The following is a 21,112-nucleotide window of genomic DNA, read 5'->3' as shown; positions in this document are numbered from 1 at the left end:
TAGTAGGGGGTGTGCAGGAGGCAGCTGATCGATGTTTCTCTCTCATCGATGTTTCTAACTCTCTATCTCTCTCCCTTCCTCTCTGTGAAAAATCAATAAAATATATTTAAAAAAAAAAAATAAAAAATAAAAAAGACTTAACCGCCCAGCTGGTGTGGCTCAGTGGTTGAATGTTGACCCATGAACCAAGACGTCACCAGTTGTATTGCCACTCAGAGCAAATGCCTGGGTTATGGGTTCGATCCCCGGTAGGGGACATGCAGAAGGCAGCCAATCAATGATATTTCTCTCTCATCGATGTTTCTATCTCTCTATCCCTCTCCCTTTCTATAACAACCAATAAAAACATATTAAAAAAATAGAAAAATAAAATAGACTTAACCATGTATGTATGCTGAAAGAAAGACAGTGATCAGGTGAGGCTAAAGGTATAGAAAAAGAAGAGATGATTAATGGAACAAGTCTTAGGAAGATGACAGAGGTACTTTTGGTATGGTACTTAATGAGTATAAGAGGAATCTTAAAGTATACCTATCTTACTATCAATAATTTTCTTATAAATAATTATTAATATTTTTGTCAAAAATTTATTTTTAGTTTCTTTTAAAAATAGTTACTAAAAGCCTTACTGAAAGTTTATAACGCTCAAAAAAGTCCTGGGCAATTACTGAAGAATTACTTCTAATATCTCAATTATATACAAAATCACAAACACACATATATATTCATGCATATACTGGTATACATAATGAATATACATGAGTGTATGTATATTAGTGTGTATGTGTCAATAATTCAGTTTATATTCATAGCAAAATCTCTCTAAATGAAGGCCATAGACATATTTTTAATTATATGCGAGGTGATTATAAAAGAGTGATTTTTCAGTAAATCCTTCAAATTCAAATAGACATCATCTTTGATGTAATTACTTTAGGAGGTTATATGTTTGTGGTATTGACATTGTCATGGCTTAAAATATTTTAGGTATTTCTCTTCTTAGTGATGGCATATATACACTGAGTGGCCATATTATTATGACCACCTGACGTTTGTAGGCAAATTAGCTATAATTTCACACGGAAGTTGCTAGAGGGCCAGACCATTATAAATAGGGAAGCAGGTTGTTTACCATGACAGTAGAAGTGATTCTTTTTTCTGAAGATATGGGTAAACAACGCGATTTAACAGCCTTTGAATGTGGGATATATTTGAACATGAGTGGCCAGATTATTATGACCACCTGTACATTTGACCAAAAGAAAACATTTTAAAGGGATTTCTTCTAAGTTGTTTAGTATAATTTTGAAGATAGATGACCTCAGAATATTCTGAATAACAACCCAGTTTTAATTTATTTATTAACTTGTTTAAGTAGGTAACATGTTACTTAAACTTCTCTTGCCTCAATTTCATTACCAGTAAAATAAGGACACCTTATTCAAACACCTCTGTGAAGAGAAATTAAGAGAGAGACAATGATGAAAAACAACCCGCACTATGCAAAGAAGGGTACTATTATTATCAGAGGCTGTGGGTTTGTTACTGGGCTGTTAATATATTAATGAGTTTATGAGAATTACTAACTTATTTTAAATATTATTATTAATTAAAGCAATGATTTAATTAATTGCTTGATCACTGACCTGCCTGGTATAGTTTACAATTTATTGTAAAGCGATTATTGATAACACTGAGCAATTGATTTCCATATGTATAGTACTAAAATAATATTGAACTAAGCATCCATTATTGGCAAAGTAACAATACTAATAAAGTTAGTCATGGATAATAAGCATCACCATAAGTATTTCTACTCACAAACTAAAATAGAAAGAAAATAATCTGAAGATTTAAAAAAATCCACTAAGTGAGGGCCTTTTGGTAATATATACAGCTTGGCTTCAACAGATTGGAATTTAAATGTATACATTAAATACAACAAAACAAGTCCTTAATAGGGATTTAACCTGGCTTTCTACTTTTAAAGGCTCTATTAGTACAATATATTATATTTTCTAGTGACACTATTTAATAATACCAATTTATAATTTAGAGGATAAGCCTGACACACTTTAGAAATGTTCAACCATAAAATGTTAATGATGTAAGTATACATTTTAATAAAGGAGAAAAATATGTGTTAGAAAGATTTCGACATCAAGAAAATAAACTGATTTTTAGGTAATAAAAGTAAATCTAGAACCATTTTTTCTTTCACTTTGGTTTTCTGGAGGGGGGCATATTTGTAGTTACCATTATAAATTACAGATTTTCCTTTCAATTACAAATAAAAATCCTTTCAACAGTTATTAAAATCAACACAAGATACTTCAGTCTAATCATATTAATTAAGATGTGATCTCTGTAAGTAATCCTAATGAACATATTTATATTAAATTGGTGTTGATCTTTTATAGCCAGAGTAATGTAAAACCATTCTTTATTAGAACCAGATGTACTTATTTACAACTCCTTCAAATAATCTCTCTATTTCCCTATATTCATGTCATTTCCTATTATAGAACTAGGGACAAACAAAATATCTAAGTCATTAAGCAAATTATTTAAGTTATCAGAAATATAAGTATTAATCCTAAAGAAACTTATATATATTCATTTGGAAGAATGTGAAGAGCAGAAAAATAGATTGTCCCACCCTGTATCTGAGGTTAAGAAAAGATGTTTTCATGACGAAAAAATCATTATTAACCAAGTTACACAGGTACAAGGCATTCTTTTAGAGATACCATTTCTCCCCCAGCTATCAAAAGTAAATTCTTACAGAACTATGTTATATATACTCTTCCCCCAAATAATTTGTCTGAGAATTCAAGGTCTCTTTTCCCACTCCTCCTTCTCTTTTAAAAGGGATACTTCTCCCTTACCATAGTTTTAACAATGAGAAAAGTAAAAACACTGGTATCTGTGTTGAGAAAGTGAATGGATCTAATACAAGTAAGGGAGTTTCCATTTCTTTATTGTTATCAAAATAGAACACCTGACGGAGTTGTCATTTGATAGATGATTTAACATATTTTTGATGATAGCATGCCATGAAATTTTCGGCACATAATATGGAAGGAACTCAAATAATTGAGTTTAATTTCCTGAATTAGATAAAAATTTGCCCTAGGAAGAACTCTGAATTTTTAGTCAGTCACATTCTCAGTTTATCAGAAGAAGTAATTTTCTTTAACATCATAAGTATTTTTAAAAATTCTTATGTCTCGGGGTTTAAGTGTTTCTTTTTTTGATGGAAACCACACTCATTTATTTAACTATAACTTTGGTTAATTTGAATAAAATTAGAAAGCTTCATGTTAAACTGGGTTTCCAAGAATTTGTGTTTCAATAAAAGGGAAAAGAATGTCTAAGGTGAGAGAATAGCATTATATTTGATAACACCAATTATATTTTCTAGTGACACTATTTGAATCATATTCAAAGCTATGAAGTACAGGAACATAGAAGTAATAGCTTCAGTAATCATTTTCCTGGTTTTATAATATAATGAGAATCTAATTTCCTAAAAGAATGTTATCTCTGTATAGTACTGCTCATTCTCTTTAAGTCTTAAAACAAAACACCAAATCCTAAACTTTCTATTAAACATTCTTTTGACTTTACTGAATAACTTTTTTTCCCAACCCGAGATCACAGAAAAAAAGTGACCTTAAAAAGGTTGGAATTCACAACTGATTTTACATTGTATGACAGAAATAATGGACAGGTCCTTGATTACTATAAAAATTTTCAATGACTTCCCAGAGTCTATTTAAAGAGCCCTACTACTTCCAAGTAAAAAGTTTGAAAACAACCATCTTACATGGCCATGCTGCTTTCCAGTGGAAAAGACCATATCACTCCCCTGCTTCAAATCCATCTGAAGAGTTGCTTCTTCCAGGAAGCCAATCATGAGCCTCCTAGGCCTTGACAATGAAAAAGACAAGGTTGGAGTGCTCCTGAATCTACTCAACTAACGCTAATTAAAATAACCTCCAATGAAAAAACTAGACATTCTCTCAACGGAGTAATATACATTTAAGGCACTAGAAAAGTATTTTGTTAACTTAGTTGTACCACCAGGACATGGTAGTATATGCCTATGATCATAACTACTCAGAGATAAACTGAACTCAAGAATTTTTAGTTCCCTGTAGACTGAATATTCATACCTAGTTCCACGTTATTATACCCATTGGTTATCAATTTGCTTAAGGAGAACTAAACTGACACAGTTCAGAAAAGGGAGATGATAAATTCCATTATTGAATAATACAGTGAAAAATAAAAGTACATTCAATTCTTTCTTCATTCACTAAGTCCAGCCAAAGTGGAATAAGACTTGTAGGAAAGAACAAAAATATAGGCTATGGAATTTGGAGTTTTTCCAAAGTCACTATGCTTGACTCCTTGAATTTAAAAACAGACAAAATAATATCGACCTAATACGTACCTAATTCTTTTATGATGTGCCAGTCACTGTCCTAAGACCTTTATATTCATCAACTCACTTATCCCCACAAAACTCCTATGATATAGGTATTACTTTCCTCATCTGATAAAAAATGAGAATTGGAAATTACTTGTATAGGATAACACAGCTAATAAGTAGCAGAGATGTGTTTAATCCAGGCAGTGTAACTTCATAGTGTGCTCCTAACCTATATTATTAATTTTTGATGTGTTCTTTTCTTTTCTTTCCGGCCACAATATGGTTTTTAAACTATTCTTGGTATCCCATAAGAATGCTTCTGGGGCCATTAAGTAAAGTAAAAGAAAGCAGATGGCACTCTGGACACTTCACCCAGTCAAAGCAATTTCACTACATCTGTTTAAATACTGACAATACAATTAAAATTTTCACAGTAATAATTTACAATCTTTTCATGCTAAAAAGCAAAAGAGTTTGAAAATCACAATATCTAGTTTATAATCTCCATAAGGTCAGGATTTATGACCAAAAGTATCTCACATTAAATAAAAATGACTTAATAAATTGAAACTATATGACAGTACTATACTCATCAGAAAAATTTAATGCTCACAAATACTATCACATCAGAGAAAATATTAAACACCAATATAATTAAATTGAATAACAATAATGTTAAATCACACAGACTGGTGTTTAACCTTTAATAATGAGCGATCAAAAAGATTTCACTATTTCAGAACTACTGATGGGTTAAGAATAAATCATGATCACATACTATAAAATGCCCACTCATATTTTTAGGATTACTGAATATAAGAAACTATATTAAAACTTAAATTATCAGTATAAGTGTTATTTCATAATATTTTCTGATGTTAATGAATTGTTTTCTATTTCACAGAAGTTATAAGGAAATTTGAAAAAACAAAAACAAAAACTACTCTATTAGTTATCTTTTATCATTTCCATCTGTGGACCTAAGAACTTACATGTGTGTTTATAAAACAGAGGAAAAAGGTTACTGCTACCATTTTGTATTCCCTATTAGTGTGACTTTAGGTTGAGGGCTTACATCTAAATCAATTGAAAATCACAGAAGATTTAAGAAAATAAAACTGAAGTACCAGTTTTTCTAATTCTGGATTTGGATTAAAAGTCAAAAGTAGCAAAAATATAAACTCGTATTTTCTACTCTACAATTTGCTTGTAGAGTTTTATTTTGGAGAAAATATAGTTTCCAACCAACCAAGATACAGACGTGAAATATATCTACTGCTTAAAATACTTTATTGAAATTTACATCAACAATTTTTCATACTTTATGATTACCAGAAAGTAACATACTATCACCCTAACAAACCTCACCCTCATGACTGTATCTCAGTTGAAATAGAATATGTGAAGGTGAAACATATTAAGAGCGAGTGTCAGCATTACATCTACCAAATTTTTTTTGTAATAAAATTGCTTTAAACAGTAGCAAAAACTAGTAAAACGAAGTTTCTGACACCTTAAAACATATACAAGAAAGTTAAACAAATGCCAAACCCAGCTCAATATAGCTGATTAGAAGATATAATTTTAATACTCATTTTTGAGAAATTACATTTAACCATGTGGAGACAAACAGTAAATAGACTTCATCAAAGGCACAGGAAACTAGAATACAATATTGCCTTAAAAGGAATGCAAGACAGAGCCTCCCATGAATGACAGCATGAATAATCTTGCTTTCTTCTGAAAGACCCAAATATTTATTGCCTATGCTGTTTAAAATATCTTCGTAATCTTTATGAAAAAGCACCAAATTGTTTTTCTATACTAGAATATTTAAAAAAACCTCAAACTATATCAAACTTTGACTGTTTATATGAAACATTTTTCAGAGATGGTATTAAGGATAATTTTCAGTGATCAGTAGGGTAGTCCAACATATATACAAACAAAATTGCAACTTGTCTGCCCAATCCCTATCTCTGAATGCTCAAAACTAATGCACTGTACTTTGTTACCTAAGTAAAATAAGGACAATATACTTATTGTCCTTCTCAGACGAGTTTTATTTTTCCTTTCCCAGAAAAATAAAAATGTAATTGTTTAATTAGTGCTAACATCCTAGAAAAGCAATTTTGAATAAAGTAATTCACATTAAAGTTGAATAAATATTATTCATCAAATAAGGTTTAATGGAAGAGTTTATTAATCGACATAGTATCTGCAATAGACACTGAGTGGCTCAATTCTAAACCAAGAAATCAGAAACTAACCAATTATGACCCCTTGTACATTTTTAAAAGATTGCCAACTCCTGATCTACAGAGTGATGACAGTTTAAATCTAATTTTTCCAAGAATGCTATAAAGACAATTACAAAAGGATTTATTTATAATTTTGGATGGTGAACAGTCCTACACTTTTCTCAGATAGTAAAAAAAGATATGCAATAATGTCCTTATCAACCCATATTCTGTATTTAATCTTTATCTTTGGAGGCTGCCTCCTAGGCAAAGGAGATCCAGTATTAAATATGAATCGAGAACAGAAAATTGCAAATTTAAAAGTAAAATTCAGAATTTGCAAAAAAAAAAAAAAATTTAAAATTTAAATATAAAAAACAGTATGTGCCATTATTTCAGGTATTTGAAAAAAATTCTTATTTGTGAAAGGGGTAGTAAATAACCAGTTCTAATTTTATACACAGTGACAGTGATATTAAGATATATATAGATCTTGTTACTTCAAAATCAACAAAAGACATAAATATTTAACAAGTTAAGTTGGAAGAGGGTATAGAAAGAGTAGGACAAAAAGGGAAGCTCCATGGAGAGACAGGGGAAAAAGGCAGTGATCTCTTATATCCCCAAATTAAAGATCTTTAAGGAAAAGTGATGTGTTAGAATATGTATACAAAAGGAGGTTCATAAAAAATTTTTTGAATCTTAACTTCACATTAAGGTTAAAAAAAGATTTAAAAATAATTTTATTTAGAGTTAGAAGATTGGTGACCATAAAATATTTATTCTCTAACATTCCCATCAATGTCAAAACAAAACAAAACAAAACAAAACAAAAACAACCAACCAAGAGACTTCTACTGAATATTGTAGAGATCTCACTAGCTTTTTCTTCTTCTCAGAGAGCGTAGGTTTTCTGTTTGGAATTATATTTTTGCATGAAGTGATATTTAATCTTCCACTATGTGGTAATCAATTATATGCCACCCAATTGAGGAACATTGATAAAGATATTCTATTACCAGCACTAGAATGAATGTGTCAAATGTGTATGTGTAAATATTCCACAAAAATAGAAAATTCTCAAAACATATATAATACTCATGTTCTGACATACAAAACCCAAGTCTACTCTTCTTGTATTACTGACTCTCATAAAACACATGAGTTTCACATTGTTTGGAAATACCTACCTGAATAGCTGAATTCATGAAACACGTATTTCCCAAGTTACTTAGGCCACAGAGGCCTGGCTGTTCATTGTTTCTTCCAGGTTCTGAATAATCATAGTTCTTATAAGCAGTATATGATGGGAGACAATAATTTGAGTTTTTCACACTGGAAAAAAACAAAAAATATTTTTCACAATGCAATCAATGATCACAATGTAGTTATAATGAACAGAGTATTTTCAACTTATTTGAATTAGGTGGTCAGTCATTGCCTTTTTTATAAAGCACTTAATTCAGGATCTTTTTAATACTCCCTTAATTAAGACACTCCTCATCCAATCAACAAATCACTGCATCTTATATCACACCAACAAAAACAAACCATTGTATCTTTCTACCCTTGATTAACTGGAGCAGCTTCACAGCTTGCTCCATCCTCCATTGCTCCATCAAATTTAAAACATTTAGATTTTAAACACCACCCGCAGCAATAAATCATCTCATTTATGTCCCTTTTACATCCTGCTACTGTAAGAGAATAGTAGAAACATGAAGGGTTGTACCTTAGTTACAAATCAGACCAGAATTTAGAAGGCCTCTGTGACATCACTTTACTGATGCACTGAAAATTCTATTTATAGTTTCTAGGCTAGACCAGCAAAATCTGGTATTCAAATGTGAAAAAAGCCAGGGGTGATCAGGAATGCAAAAATGAAATGATTCTAAGCAAGCACATTCCAGAATTATTTGGCTTTTCTTTCTTCTAGGTTGTTAGAATAATGCAGTTTACTTAACTAGATGAATATAACCTCAGGAAAATTTGTACTACCATAATAAATACTAAACTTGAAAAGATATCAATCTTTGAGAATATCAAGGTAATTTTAGAAAGAACTAAGAAAAGTCAATAAATTAATGCCTTTCTTTTTATATGTAATAATTTTTTTTTCTGGAAAAATATGGATTCTCCCTTAAATTGTAATAGGTTACCTTATAATTATGTCCAAAGTATCCAATATAATGGATACTTTGGACATAATTTAAAAGCATATTTTCAATCATTAAAAAAATTCATTAGTACAAACCTGAACAAGAATCAAATTTTTAAAATTTAATAATGTAATTTTTAAAAAAAAACCTGCTACAAATAAACATGACAACTTCAACAGGCTTACAATTTGTTGTTGATATTTTTTAAAAGTAGATTTTACTTATAATTTCAAATACATTGTATTGTAGCTTCTATACTTCCACTTTATTATTTTAACAGTTTAAGTGGATTTTTTGCCACAGCCTGCTCTAATAAAGCCTTTAGTAAAAAAACACACACACACACACACACACACACACACACACACACACACACACACACCCCACAACAAGCTAAATAGGTAAAACACACAAAACCACATCAAACAAAATTATATACACAACACTAGCCTAATATTTTTGCATTTTTAAGAAATGCAATATTTTTGCATTTTTAAGAAAACACCCACCTTCATCACAAAAAAGACCAACTCCCAGACTGAAAAAAAAAAAAAACCAACAACCCACCCCAAGACTGAACAAAAACAGCAGTGCCCAAAGAAATACAATCTAGATCAATTCAAATTCAGAATTGCTAGTCTTGTAGCTGTATGCTTATTTTAAACTTTTAAAAAAGTATGAAACAATAGAATTCAAGCATTTTGTTTTTTGCAGATCAGTAGCCTTATAATTCATATTTTATTATATACTAGAGGCCCAGTGCACGAAATTTGTGCACGGCAGGGGGGTGGGGAATCCCTCAGTGCCCCTCTCCAATCCGGGACCACTCAGGGGATGTCTGACCTCCCTGCAGGATCAGGCCTAAACCGGCAGTTGGACATCCCTCTTGCAATCTGGGACCACTGGCTCCTAACCGCTCACCTGCCTGCCTGTCATCCCACTCTGCCTGCCTGCCTGATGCCCCTAACTGCTCCTCTGCTTTCCTGATCGCCCCTAAACGCCTCTGCCTGCCTGCCTGCCTGATCCCCCTGACTGCTCTCCCCTGCCGAACTGATCCCGACTGCTCTCCACTGCTGGCCTGATCCCCCTAACTGCTCTCTCCTGCCGGCTTGATTCCCTTAACTGCTCTCCACTGCTGGCCTGACCGCCCCTAACCGCCTCTGCCTTGGCCCCGCCACCATGGCTTTTTCCAGAAGGACTTCTGGAAGATGTCCGATCTAATTAGTATATTACCCTTTTATTAGTATAGATTCCTGGTAACTAATAAAGTACTAGGCACCTATAAGCAATTCAATATAGGTTCACTCAATGACTGATGACTAGATTCTTGAATCTAATTCGAAGACATGCAACAAAAAACTTAATCCCGTGTTTATTATTTCCATTAAGAAGTGCTATATATGAAAAAAAGCAAGGTCTATATTTTCAACACATTTTACACATTAAAAAACTCATAATTCTGGCTATAAAGACATAAAATTTTAAGCAATCTATGAGTGTACAGGGAAGGTATGCCCAAATGCAAGCTCATGCCTATACTTACACACACACACACACACACACACACACACACACAGGCACAAGCTAAAAGACTAAAAGCATATTTACACGCTTATTCCATAAGTATATATTCAGATATATCGGTCTCCCCTACACATAACACAAATGGATGTTGAAAGCTCTATTCTTCTCTGTGGCAATAGGACATGATTTGCTAAAATAGTTTTTCCTATTTACTGAGAAATGAGTAAAAACTTATTTGGAAATTTAGTTTTATATTTTGTCTTTATTTAAAAATTTGTTTTAAAATATATTTTTGAGTTCAGAGGGGAAGGGAGAGGGACAGAGAGATAGAAATATCAATGATGAGAGAGAATCATCAATCAGCTGCCTCCTGCAGGCCCCATACTGGGAATTGAACCATGACTCCTGGTTCATAGGTTGATGCTCAACCACTGAGCCATTCAAGAAGGGCTATTTTGTCTTTTAAAATCTGAATCCTTAGGCTGGGCTATTTTGTCTTTTAAAGTCTGAATCCTTAAAGGACTTCTACATTTTAAGTGTCAGGGTAAATATAAGCCTTTCCCAAAGATTGAGGTAGTCTAGATGCACAATGACAATCAAAAGTGATCAATTTAAGAAATACTTTAAAACTATCATGATTAGTCACTTATAATCCACATTTTATGTGCTTCCTAAATCAAGTATTAAAGTCTGCAATGGGAAATACTAAAACCAGCAGTTCTTTAAATGCTTTGACAAAGTACATGGAAACCTATTTTCTCGTGACTATTTCTGCTTTTTTTTTCCTAAAAAGAGTAAGCTAGCCTGCCAGTAATCTTAATGGGAATTTAAGTACTTCACTAGGTTAATTCTGTATTATAATTCTATCTCCTTAAATATACATTAAAAATCTAACATTTTTTGTAAAATCGAGCCCTTATCTTTTTATAAAAACTTTAGTCTGACTTTTTAATTAGTACTTACATTTGACATTATAAAATTTATACATCTATTATTTAATCCTCATAACTATAATTATGCTCACTTTGCAGTTAATGAAATGATGCTTTCAGCAAGTAATTTGTTAAGAAGCAGATGGCTAGCTAGCTCTGGCAGTCTCCAAAACCCAGGTCCTTTTCCTAGCTTAATGTTTTACAGGGAGTCATTTACATTTCAAATAAGAGCTTTAAATAAATTAACAGAAAAACAGAAATATATTCTGAGGTGGAATGGCAAGAGCTGAGACAATAAATACATTAAAAAAATTGTTTTAAGGCAGTATTGTATCAAGACAAATGTAGTGAGAGAAAAATGCAGAAAATAAAAAGAGAATAAATTTGGTACATATTAAAAACGTACTTAAATTATAATTAGGGCAAGAACAAATGTGTATGGACTAATAGGTATAATAATTACATATGGTAAAGAAACAATAATCCAGCTTCAGGTTCTTCATAATATTAGTCCTCAATAAATACTTTATTAAACTTAAATAATTCAAAGTATACTTTGTATTACCTTATAACTATTATTTTTTATTCCTGAAGATAAATAAAAATGGTCTATCTTAGTAATGTAACAGTTTAATTCAAGTCTTGAATTTGTAATAAATTTCATATAAACCTGTGGGTCATAACTATTGATTTTAATATATACTTTATACTTATAAAATATCTCCACATATATCAAGTTTCAAAAATGCACATTAATTCAAAAAGGTCATTACTCATCCTATATAATAAAAGGCTGATATGCAAATCAACCAAGCGGCGGAACAACCGGTAGCTATGACCTGCACTGACCACCAGGGGGCAGATGCTCAATGCAGGAGCTCCCCCCTGGTGGTCAGTGGGCTCCCACAAGTCGGGCTCACAGCTGACAAGCGCAGCGGCAGTGGCAGGAGCCTCTCTCGCCTCTGCAGCAGCGCTAAGGATGTCCGACTGCTAGACAGTCCCTGAGGGCTCCCGGAATGCGAGAGGGGGCAGGCCGTGCTGAGGGACCCCCACAAGTGCACAAATTTCATGCACCGGGCCTCTAGTTTTATATAAAATGGGTAATGATGCCATTTCCATCTGGTCTTAAGCTGCTACTTATTTCCACAAGTTGAAGAGAAAATTAAGAAATAAATTTTATGTAAAATAATCCTATATAATAAAGAGGTAATATGCAAATTGACCATCATGCCCTTGCACAAGATGGCCACCCCCATGTGGTCAAAGATGGCCGCCACAAGATGGCCACCACGGGAGGGCAGTTGTGGGCAACCAGGCCAGCAGAAAAGGGCAGTGAGGGGTGACCGGGCCGGCAGGGGAGGACAGTTGGGGGCGACTGGGCCGGCAGGGGAGCAGTTAGGTGTCCATCAGGCTGGCAGGGGAGTAGTTAGAGGGTGATCTGACTGGCAGGCAGAAGTGGTTAGGGACAACAGGCAGGCAGGCGAGTGGTTGGGGGCCAGCAGTCCCAGACTGTGAGAGGAATGTCCAACTGCCAGTTTAGGCCCAATCCCACAGGGGTCGGGGAACCAGATTGGAGGTGGTGCAGGTTGGGCTTAGGGAGCCCCCTCCAGTGCACGAATTTCGTGCACCGGGCCTCTAGTTGTTTAGATAACTATGATCATACTAAAGTTTTTAAAAATGAAAAAAAAACTTTCTGTATTATGTTTAAATTTGTTTACTAAGAAAGGTAAGCTTTACTAATCGCAGTGATAACCTCCGTAGCTATTTGCTTTAAGTTTCCTAATATGAAAGGACTATTTTAGTGCCTAAAAAAGATAAATAGTTAAATATATAATCTAGTATAGGAGTAAAGTCATGAGTTAATGATGTTTTAAAAATAAAACACACCAACTTCACTCAATATTTTCTGCAGTCAGAGGTTTTGAGATCAGATTTTACTGTCATATTTTTACCATAACAGGGAAATAAGACAAAAACAGAAACACAACAGATCACATATCCTAACATAGCGACTCTAGTCAAAATATAGTCCATATTTAATATATTCTATATACAATGTTAAAAATATCTTCAAAGAATAACTATAAATACATGTTACACCTGAAACTGAATTATTTTATAGTAAATATGGGAGCCATCTGCAATTGCAGAAACACAAGTAATATTTTATCTCCTATGAAAAAATTACTTTTGATGAATTTAATAAAAACAAAACATAAACCAGATTAAAGGGGAATATTTCCTTTTACTCTTTTACCGATGGACAGACATTTTAAAACAGAAAAGAACATAAAACACTGCCATTTTGGATACTCATAGTGCCTTCGATATTTCACTGATACACTATAATGTAATGCTATTAGACTAATGGTGCACATATTTTTATTAATACTGAAATAAAAGAATGAATGTTTTAAATCTTCTTAATACATACAACAAACTATTTTCTAGAAAAGTTGTACTAATACTTCAATCACTCAAACAGAATCCTTATAAGAATAGATATTCATCACTTAATTTTTCCCATTGATATTGAGGTGAGAGAAAGTAGATGGAGATTTTTATGGTTTTAAATTTACATAACTCTAGTTAGTGGTGAATTTGAACATTTAAAATATTAATATATTTTAATCCTTTTATTTTTATTTCCCATCTACATCATTTGCACATTTTCGTAATAGAATATTTCTCACATATTTTTATGAACGTTATATATTAAGAATATTAACCCTTAATTTGCCATTTATAGCAAGTCATTTTTCCATTTATTTACCTTTTAATTCTTATGTACCTAACAAAAAGTAATTAATTTAAAGTTTTAAAGAAAAATTCTCAATAGCTATCCAATTTTCCCTCCATTTCCTGGATAACCTGCTCCATTCTCCATTGGTCTAGAATTCTTTGTGATCACATTAAACTCTTTTATACATAAATTTCTATTTCTGGGCTGTCTTACCTAGTCTGTTGATCTGTAGGTATATTTCTGGGTCAGCACTATGCTGTGAGAATTCTTGTATCTTTATAATAGGTTGTGATATTTGATTAATACTTTCTCATGATTTTTTCTTTCCAAATTATTTTGGCTATTCTTATATATTTATAATTCAGATGCATGTTAAACAAATTTTGTCAATTAACTCAAATATGAATTTTAAGGGAAAACTAATTAAACCTATATATTCAATTAATGGTATTATTTTAAAGATTATTTCACACACAGCTTTAGTCTTTTTGAATCTATTCTTTGGGATAATCAGATGCCATTTATGAACTGGACAAGTAGTACAATTATTTAACTACATAAATACTGTTAACCTAATATATAAACCATAATGTATATAGCCAAGAAATAAAAAAGGATAATCATGTCTGGATTAAAGTTCTTCCTATAATTTGATTGGACTAATTAAAATAAAAGCTTTCTTTTTATCCTTTTCTATAAAATAAAAACCATGCTAATTTTCCAGGTAATACACCCATGTCAGATGATCTGGTGAAGTCCAAGTTATTTTTGATAAAGCACACAATTCCACTAACTTTTACAAATTCCAAGATTCTAAATATGATTCAGGATGGGGCAAGGGAACTGTTTCTCTGAACTTTTTAAAGAAACACTGATTGCCTTTTTATAATAAACGTAAAAATGTGTAAGCTTTACAGGTGAGAATCACTGATACACACTTTTCAAAAATACTATCTATATACTAGAGGCCCAGTGCACAAAATTTGTGCATTGGGGGGGGGCGGCGGGGAGGTGGGTCCCTCAGCCTGGACTGCGCCCTCTCGCAGTCCGGGAGCCCTCGGGGGATCCTTAGTGCTGCTGTGGAGGTGGGAGAGGCTCCCACCACCGCCGCTGCACTCGCCAGCTGTGAACCCAGCTTCTGGCTTGGCAGCACTCCCCCTGTGGGAGTGCACTGACTACCAGGGGGCAGCTCCTGCATTGAGCGTCTGCCTCCTGGTGGTCAGTGAGCGTCACAGCAACCGGTCGTTCCACCGTTTGGTCGATTTGCATATTAGCTTTTTATTATATAAAAGAATTGTAGGTGATTACATATCTAGTTCTAAAATGACATCTGAAATTTATATTCTTTCTAAAAAATTGAATTCTAACAGATTTCTATGTATTGGAATGTAAATCTAACAGATTTGTGTTTAGAATGTAAAATTCTAAAAGTACTGTATTTTATTTTTAGTAAATTACTGTAGTATATGTATTATATCAAGGGAAAGTTTGTAACTGTGTGTTCTTTCCTGTGAAGTTACTCCTAGAAAATCCGACCAGTAATTTTTAAAAATTCAATTAGTGCATTAAGACTTTTATCCTAAATTTTGGATACAAGAGATTTTTTGCAACCACAATAGGGCGATCAATTAGACAAAGAGTTTTTAAGATTCAGTGCTTACTTTCTGTTGTTGATGTTGTTATAATTATTTGATAGAGATGAAGGAGAGATCTTTGGTAAAGTTGAAAAATTGGATGCACCTGGGGACCTTTAAAAATATGAAAAATGTTAAATTAGATAAAAAATGCTGAATTTTGAAATTAATTATGAAATAAAGAAAAGAACCAACAGATGACAATGTATGTAGTAAATGAATGCTGGAAAACAAATTCATGAGCAAAATCACTATATATTTTTTGGCTTTCAATTTCCAATGTATTCTTTTATATAAAAAATAATGGTACAAAGGAAACTACTTTCAAAAGAAATTTATGAAATAAATATGCAACTTGATATTACTCTTATAGATATACTAACCCAATAACACTAATTTCTACTTCAGGTAATCACTATGAATATTTTATAATCAACAATTTGCTTAAATCCATGGAATTAAAATATTATTTTTTAAGGAAGTATGTAAATAAAACCACTTGTGTCTCAAGTTAGAATGCCACCATAGATTGAATAGCATGAAAATTCAAAACATAATCCCCAAAAGTAATTTTTGGGCAGCTTTCTCTGCAAAAACAGAAAAGACCTAAATCTGACTATATGTTACATACCTCACTAATTCAGAATCTTTTTGGAGAAGTCTCAGTTATTAGCTTTTAATTAATTACTAGTTCTTAAATAAAATGCTTTAAAAGCATGATTTATAATCAACAAATCCATTATAAAGTACTTAAAGGTCTATGAAAGATTTAATTTGTTTTAATTTTATAAACAATTTTAATTTACTAGGCAACATCTAGCCTATAGTCTGTAAAAAGATAACTTTCAGTCTCTCAATCATCATAAATTCTAAATTAGTGAGGCACACGTGATTACTTTTAAAAATTATTTTATTTCCTCTACTCAGGTGCTAATGAACAATGAAATGGTCAATCTATAAAACTAGCTTTTAATAATCTGGATTTCACTAAATCTATATAACTGCAGAATAAATGGTGGACAATAAAATTTCTTTCATACAGACATTTTAATTTAACTTTTGAAGTTTTATGTATTATAAAATCTTGGTAAATTTTTTTCTTCATTTTAAAGGAGGTTCTTTTTGTTGATACAGGCTGTTCATAGGTAGGTTATATTAAGTGAGACTTAATTAGGTACCTTCCTAACAGAAGACTCTTACAAGATTTTATTTTACTATATTAAGCTCAAGATACAAAGTATGACCAACCAAATTCTAATATAAAACAAAGTAGAGAACCTACTTAAAAGGTACTTTTGTAGTTCTAGTATTCTAAGGCAAATAAAATACACTTTATTTGACCCTTACTAATTTTAAAATATTAATAACAATATAGGAATATCATGGCATTCCCCCCTTCATGTTAAGAATGCTAAATTAGAAAAAAACTAAATTAGACATTGAGGCATAATAAATTAAAGGAGGTTAATTTTTGAAAATGATACCCATTTGGCTATAATTTAATTCATTACAACTTTTCAGAGATATAAACTGCAATGTTCCCTTGAATTTTACTTATAGCAAAAATTATGGAAATAAAGATATATTATGTCATCCAATAAAGTGGCTGAGACACATACATAGGGTAGGGAAAAGCAGTAAAAAGGCCCCAGGTGGGCAGAAAAAGAAAATAATATACAGAGTGGGGCAAAAGTAGGCTTACAGTTGTATGAAAAATAATACAATAATTAATGAATAAAAATATAAGAATAAACTGTTTTGTGTATTCACATCTGTAAAATAATATATGGAGACTGCCCCACTATGTATATTATTTTCTTTTTCTGCCCATCTGGGGCCTTTTTACTGTTCATCAGCAACTCTACCTAAGGACAGTATTATAAGTTTTTGTGAAATTCATTAAAACATTCAAACATTGATTAAATGATTACTAAAACTTCACTCCTGGCAAGTATTAGGAGTTTAAAGACAGAGCTCTTCCTGACCTCAAACAGCTCACAAATTAATGGGAGAAAATGATACATAAGCAAAATAAATTCTGTGACAAAATATAAAATTGTAACAAACTATAAAATTTTTGTGGATAGTAATATGCAGCAATTTTTAAATGATGCGCACAGATGGAGGTGTAGATAGGAACTGAAAGTGAGAATATTCCAGGTAAAAGAACAGCACATGCAAATGCATGAACTGTAGATATTATGATGTTTATAGAGAATAAATTCAGATTGGATGAAAGAGTAAGAAGTATGTAGTGATAGGAGTAGAAGTTAGTAAGGTAGGTATGATAACATAGGACCTTTTATGTTCTATAAAGGAATTTGGATTTTATCCAGTTGTGCTAGTACAGTCCATGGTCCCTTAGGGGACTCTAAGAACCTTCCCGCGTGCCCAACTATGAGGTCAAAACTATTTCTGTAATAAGACCGAAGTGTTATTTAAGTGTTATTTGATCCCTTTCACTGGGTGGATATTTGCACTGACAGCTTAAAAACAATGATGGGTAAAAATGCTAATACATTAGCATGAATTAAAGCAGTAGCACCAAACCATGTACTAGAATCATTGTATTCTTCACCACACCCCCAACCCTACACTAGAAAATACGGTTTCACTTAAGAATATCTATGTTGAAAAATAAAAATTACTGATTTGATTAAACCATGACCCTTAATTAAACTTCTTTTAATATTGAGTAATAAATCAGAAAGTTTTCATAAAGCACACCTGCTACATACTGAACATGGTTGTCATGAGAAAAAAGACATTTATCTGAATTTCAAGTGAACTATCCTCTTTTCACTCTTTTACATAAAAGACTATCTGGCAGACATTTTCTCAAAAATAAATGAAGGGAGCCTGTTACTTTAGGAAAACAAAACTTGAGCTTGATAGCTTCCCACTACTTAAAGTTTTCTCATTAAAACTGGTGATGTTTTAACAAGAGTAATTAAAAAATTATATGATGATTTATGTCAACATTTGGAATACCTGTAAAATTCAGTGAATCAAAATTTTCCACTGCATGAAGTTACACATGACAGATTTCAATGTAATAAAATAAAAAGTTCATCGACATGATATCAGATTCCACATCGCAATTAACCTTTCATCATTAAACCACCATAGCTGAGTTCTGATGTGGTAGCAACTATCAAAAATAAAACAAAACTCCTCCCTGTTCTAACTATATATTTGTGCAATGCTGAATTTATAACCCAAACAATATATCACAAAAAATTCAATGCAGAAGCACCTGAGAGAATTTAGCAAAAATTTAGAAATGTATTGTTCTTAGTACATTTTTTGTTTTAGAAAGTAGTTATTTTCACAAAGTATTACTTATGTCAATATATAATAGTGTAGTATTACTTATAAATAAATAAACATTTATTTTTAATTTCTAAAATACAGGCATCAATAGATATGACACATATGACAAAAGTTCTTTGAATCCTTAATAACTTTTAAGAATATAAGGGGGTACCAAGATCAAAACATTTGAAAACTTTGGGTTAGGAGGTAGAATCTGTAAGACTAGTTGACTAATTAAATAAAAGAAATAAGGTTAAAGGAAGAACTTAAGAAGGCTCTCAGACGGTACCTGAAATAAAGAATAATAGGTTATGGATATAGTTTAGGTTGAAAGGATGGAAGAATATGGGTTAAAAAGATTTTAAGTTCAATCTGACATTGTGAATTCTACCTGACATTTAGGAAAAAATATGAAATTCAGCAGAGAGCTCTAGGTTAAAAATATGGAAAGGAATACTGGTGTCAGTTTGAGCTAAAAAACAGGATTAGTATAGAGTCCATCCACTGATTTTGAGAGCCTATTATGGTATGAAAAGAGAGGTGCTCAGATGGAAATTTGTGGAATATTAATGCATTTAAAGTGTGAGAAGTGCTACTGCATATACTCAGTGAAGTTGTATAATGCACAGTGCCAAGGAGGGCCTTTTACATATATTACAATGTGAACAACATCCTCAAGAACTGTGTAGTATACAACCTGCACAACCAAACATAGCAGCCCAGGAGAGGAAGAGAGCCAGCCAACCAGAGGATTGGTCAGAGAGGTAAACATAGTGTTTGAAAAACTGGGGTGTAATAGTTTCAAATTAAGATAAATTTTTTAGAAGATAGTTACCAAAATTAAGTTTTAAAGAGAGGTCAAATAAACTAAGTTACAAAAAAAGTCAAATAAAGAGACTTTGTTAAATTCTGAATGGATAGTAAGAAATTTTACTTTTTAAATAAATTAGCTGTAAAATAAAAAAAAGTAAAAAATCATATTGGGGGAAGTTTATGGCTTTATAAAAAAGATGGGAGAGGTTTATTTACATTTACAGGCTTGGGGAAGATGATTCTGGACAAGAAACAAAGAATGGATGAGTATTATTTGAGTGTCTACTGTATTGTGGCAGTATGCTAGGCATTTGTATAGTTAGGAGAGAAAAGACAATAGAAGAAAAAACAAGGTCTAGGAAGCACTGGAATAAACAACTTTACTGGAGAGATTGCCCTTAAATAGCACGGAGATTAGAGAGGGAAGAATGGATGTGGTCCACGGGTAATTTTAAAATATGATAACACTTCTTAAATGCTGTTACAGAAATTATTGATCACTTATCGATTCTGATTTCCAACTTCTGACCTAGATTGCACATAGCCCAATCTAGCTAACATTGTGGAGTGTTGTTTCTTTTTTAAAGGTTGACTAGTCAGTCTGTGCATTATAACCTGAGCCCTTTAGCTTTCTTCCATTGATGTAATTTGGATATTACACTGTCCATTAGCAACTTTGCTCTAGTGGCTTTCTAAAAAGAGAAGAGAGAAAAACGTTTAGAATATTACACGTAGATATTAAGCCATAGATACTAAATTTAACTAACCTAGGGTTAAACTAATTTTTGCTAGATTGAGGTAGATGTAACATAAGGCAGTGACTTATCTCTTAAACAAGACAGAAAAAAGGTAAAACATCAACGTAACTAACATAATTTTATAAAGAGAGAAAATTAAACTTTATCCCTTACAAGTGAATGCAATATTTGAATTTCCCTATTCTAATGTTATAATGAAAATCATGCAATTAAGACTGTTAAACTTGACTTTAACAGAAAAAACACAGCTTATTCTTGATAAATTAACTGAATATTTAACACACTAGAAAATCTAATACCATACTGAGCAACCAAAACATAGAAAAGTTAACCCTGAAAGTTGACATTGCAAAACAAAGATTTTAATAGTTACTTTCAAATCTGACATAAACAACCCAACTTTGTAAAATCTAACATTATAAAATAAAAATTACCTTTAAAAAAAAAAACAAGAGCAACCTTAAACTTTGCCCATTTTTTTTTTTTTAATCCTCAACTGAGGATATTTTTCCATTGACACTTTAGAGTAGAGGGGAAAGGAGGGTGGAGGGGGAAA

The 21,112-nt window shown here is 32.1% G+C and overlaps 1 protein-coding gene across 4 annotated transcripts in view; it reads right to left on the bottom strand.

Moving 5' to 3' along the window:
• The window catches only part of USP15 (ubiquitin specific peptidase 15), a 92,211-nt gene that overhangs the window by 37,180 nt on the left and 33,919 nt on the right, over window positions 1-21,112 (bottom strand). For 2 of the 4 annotated variants that reach the window (XM_014544124.1, XM_014544125.1), the window contains 2 exons: window positions 15,698-15,784; window positions 7,869-8,013 (listed from right to left, as the gene is read on the bottom strand). In XM_014544124.1, the coding sequence (XP_014399610.1) occupies window positions 7,869-8,013; window positions 15,698-15,784 (232 nt within the window). Of the gene's footprint in view, window positions 1-7,868; window positions 8,014-15,697; window positions 15,785-20,413; window positions 20,491-21,112 lie in introns of those variants that run through there. The other 2 variants (XM_014544127.1, XM_014544126.1) reach the window with 2 other exon arrangements.

Source organism: Myotis brandtii, unplaced genomic scaffold (genome assembly GCF_000412655.1).
Source record: "Myotis brandtii unplaced genomic scaffold, ASM41265v1 scaffold352, whole genome shotgun sequence".
Classification (NCBI taxonomy): Eukaryota; Metazoa; Chordata; class Mammalia; order Chiroptera; family Vespertilionidae; genus Myotis; species Myotis brandtii.
This window is presented reverse-complemented; position numbering and strand designations above follow the sequence as displayed.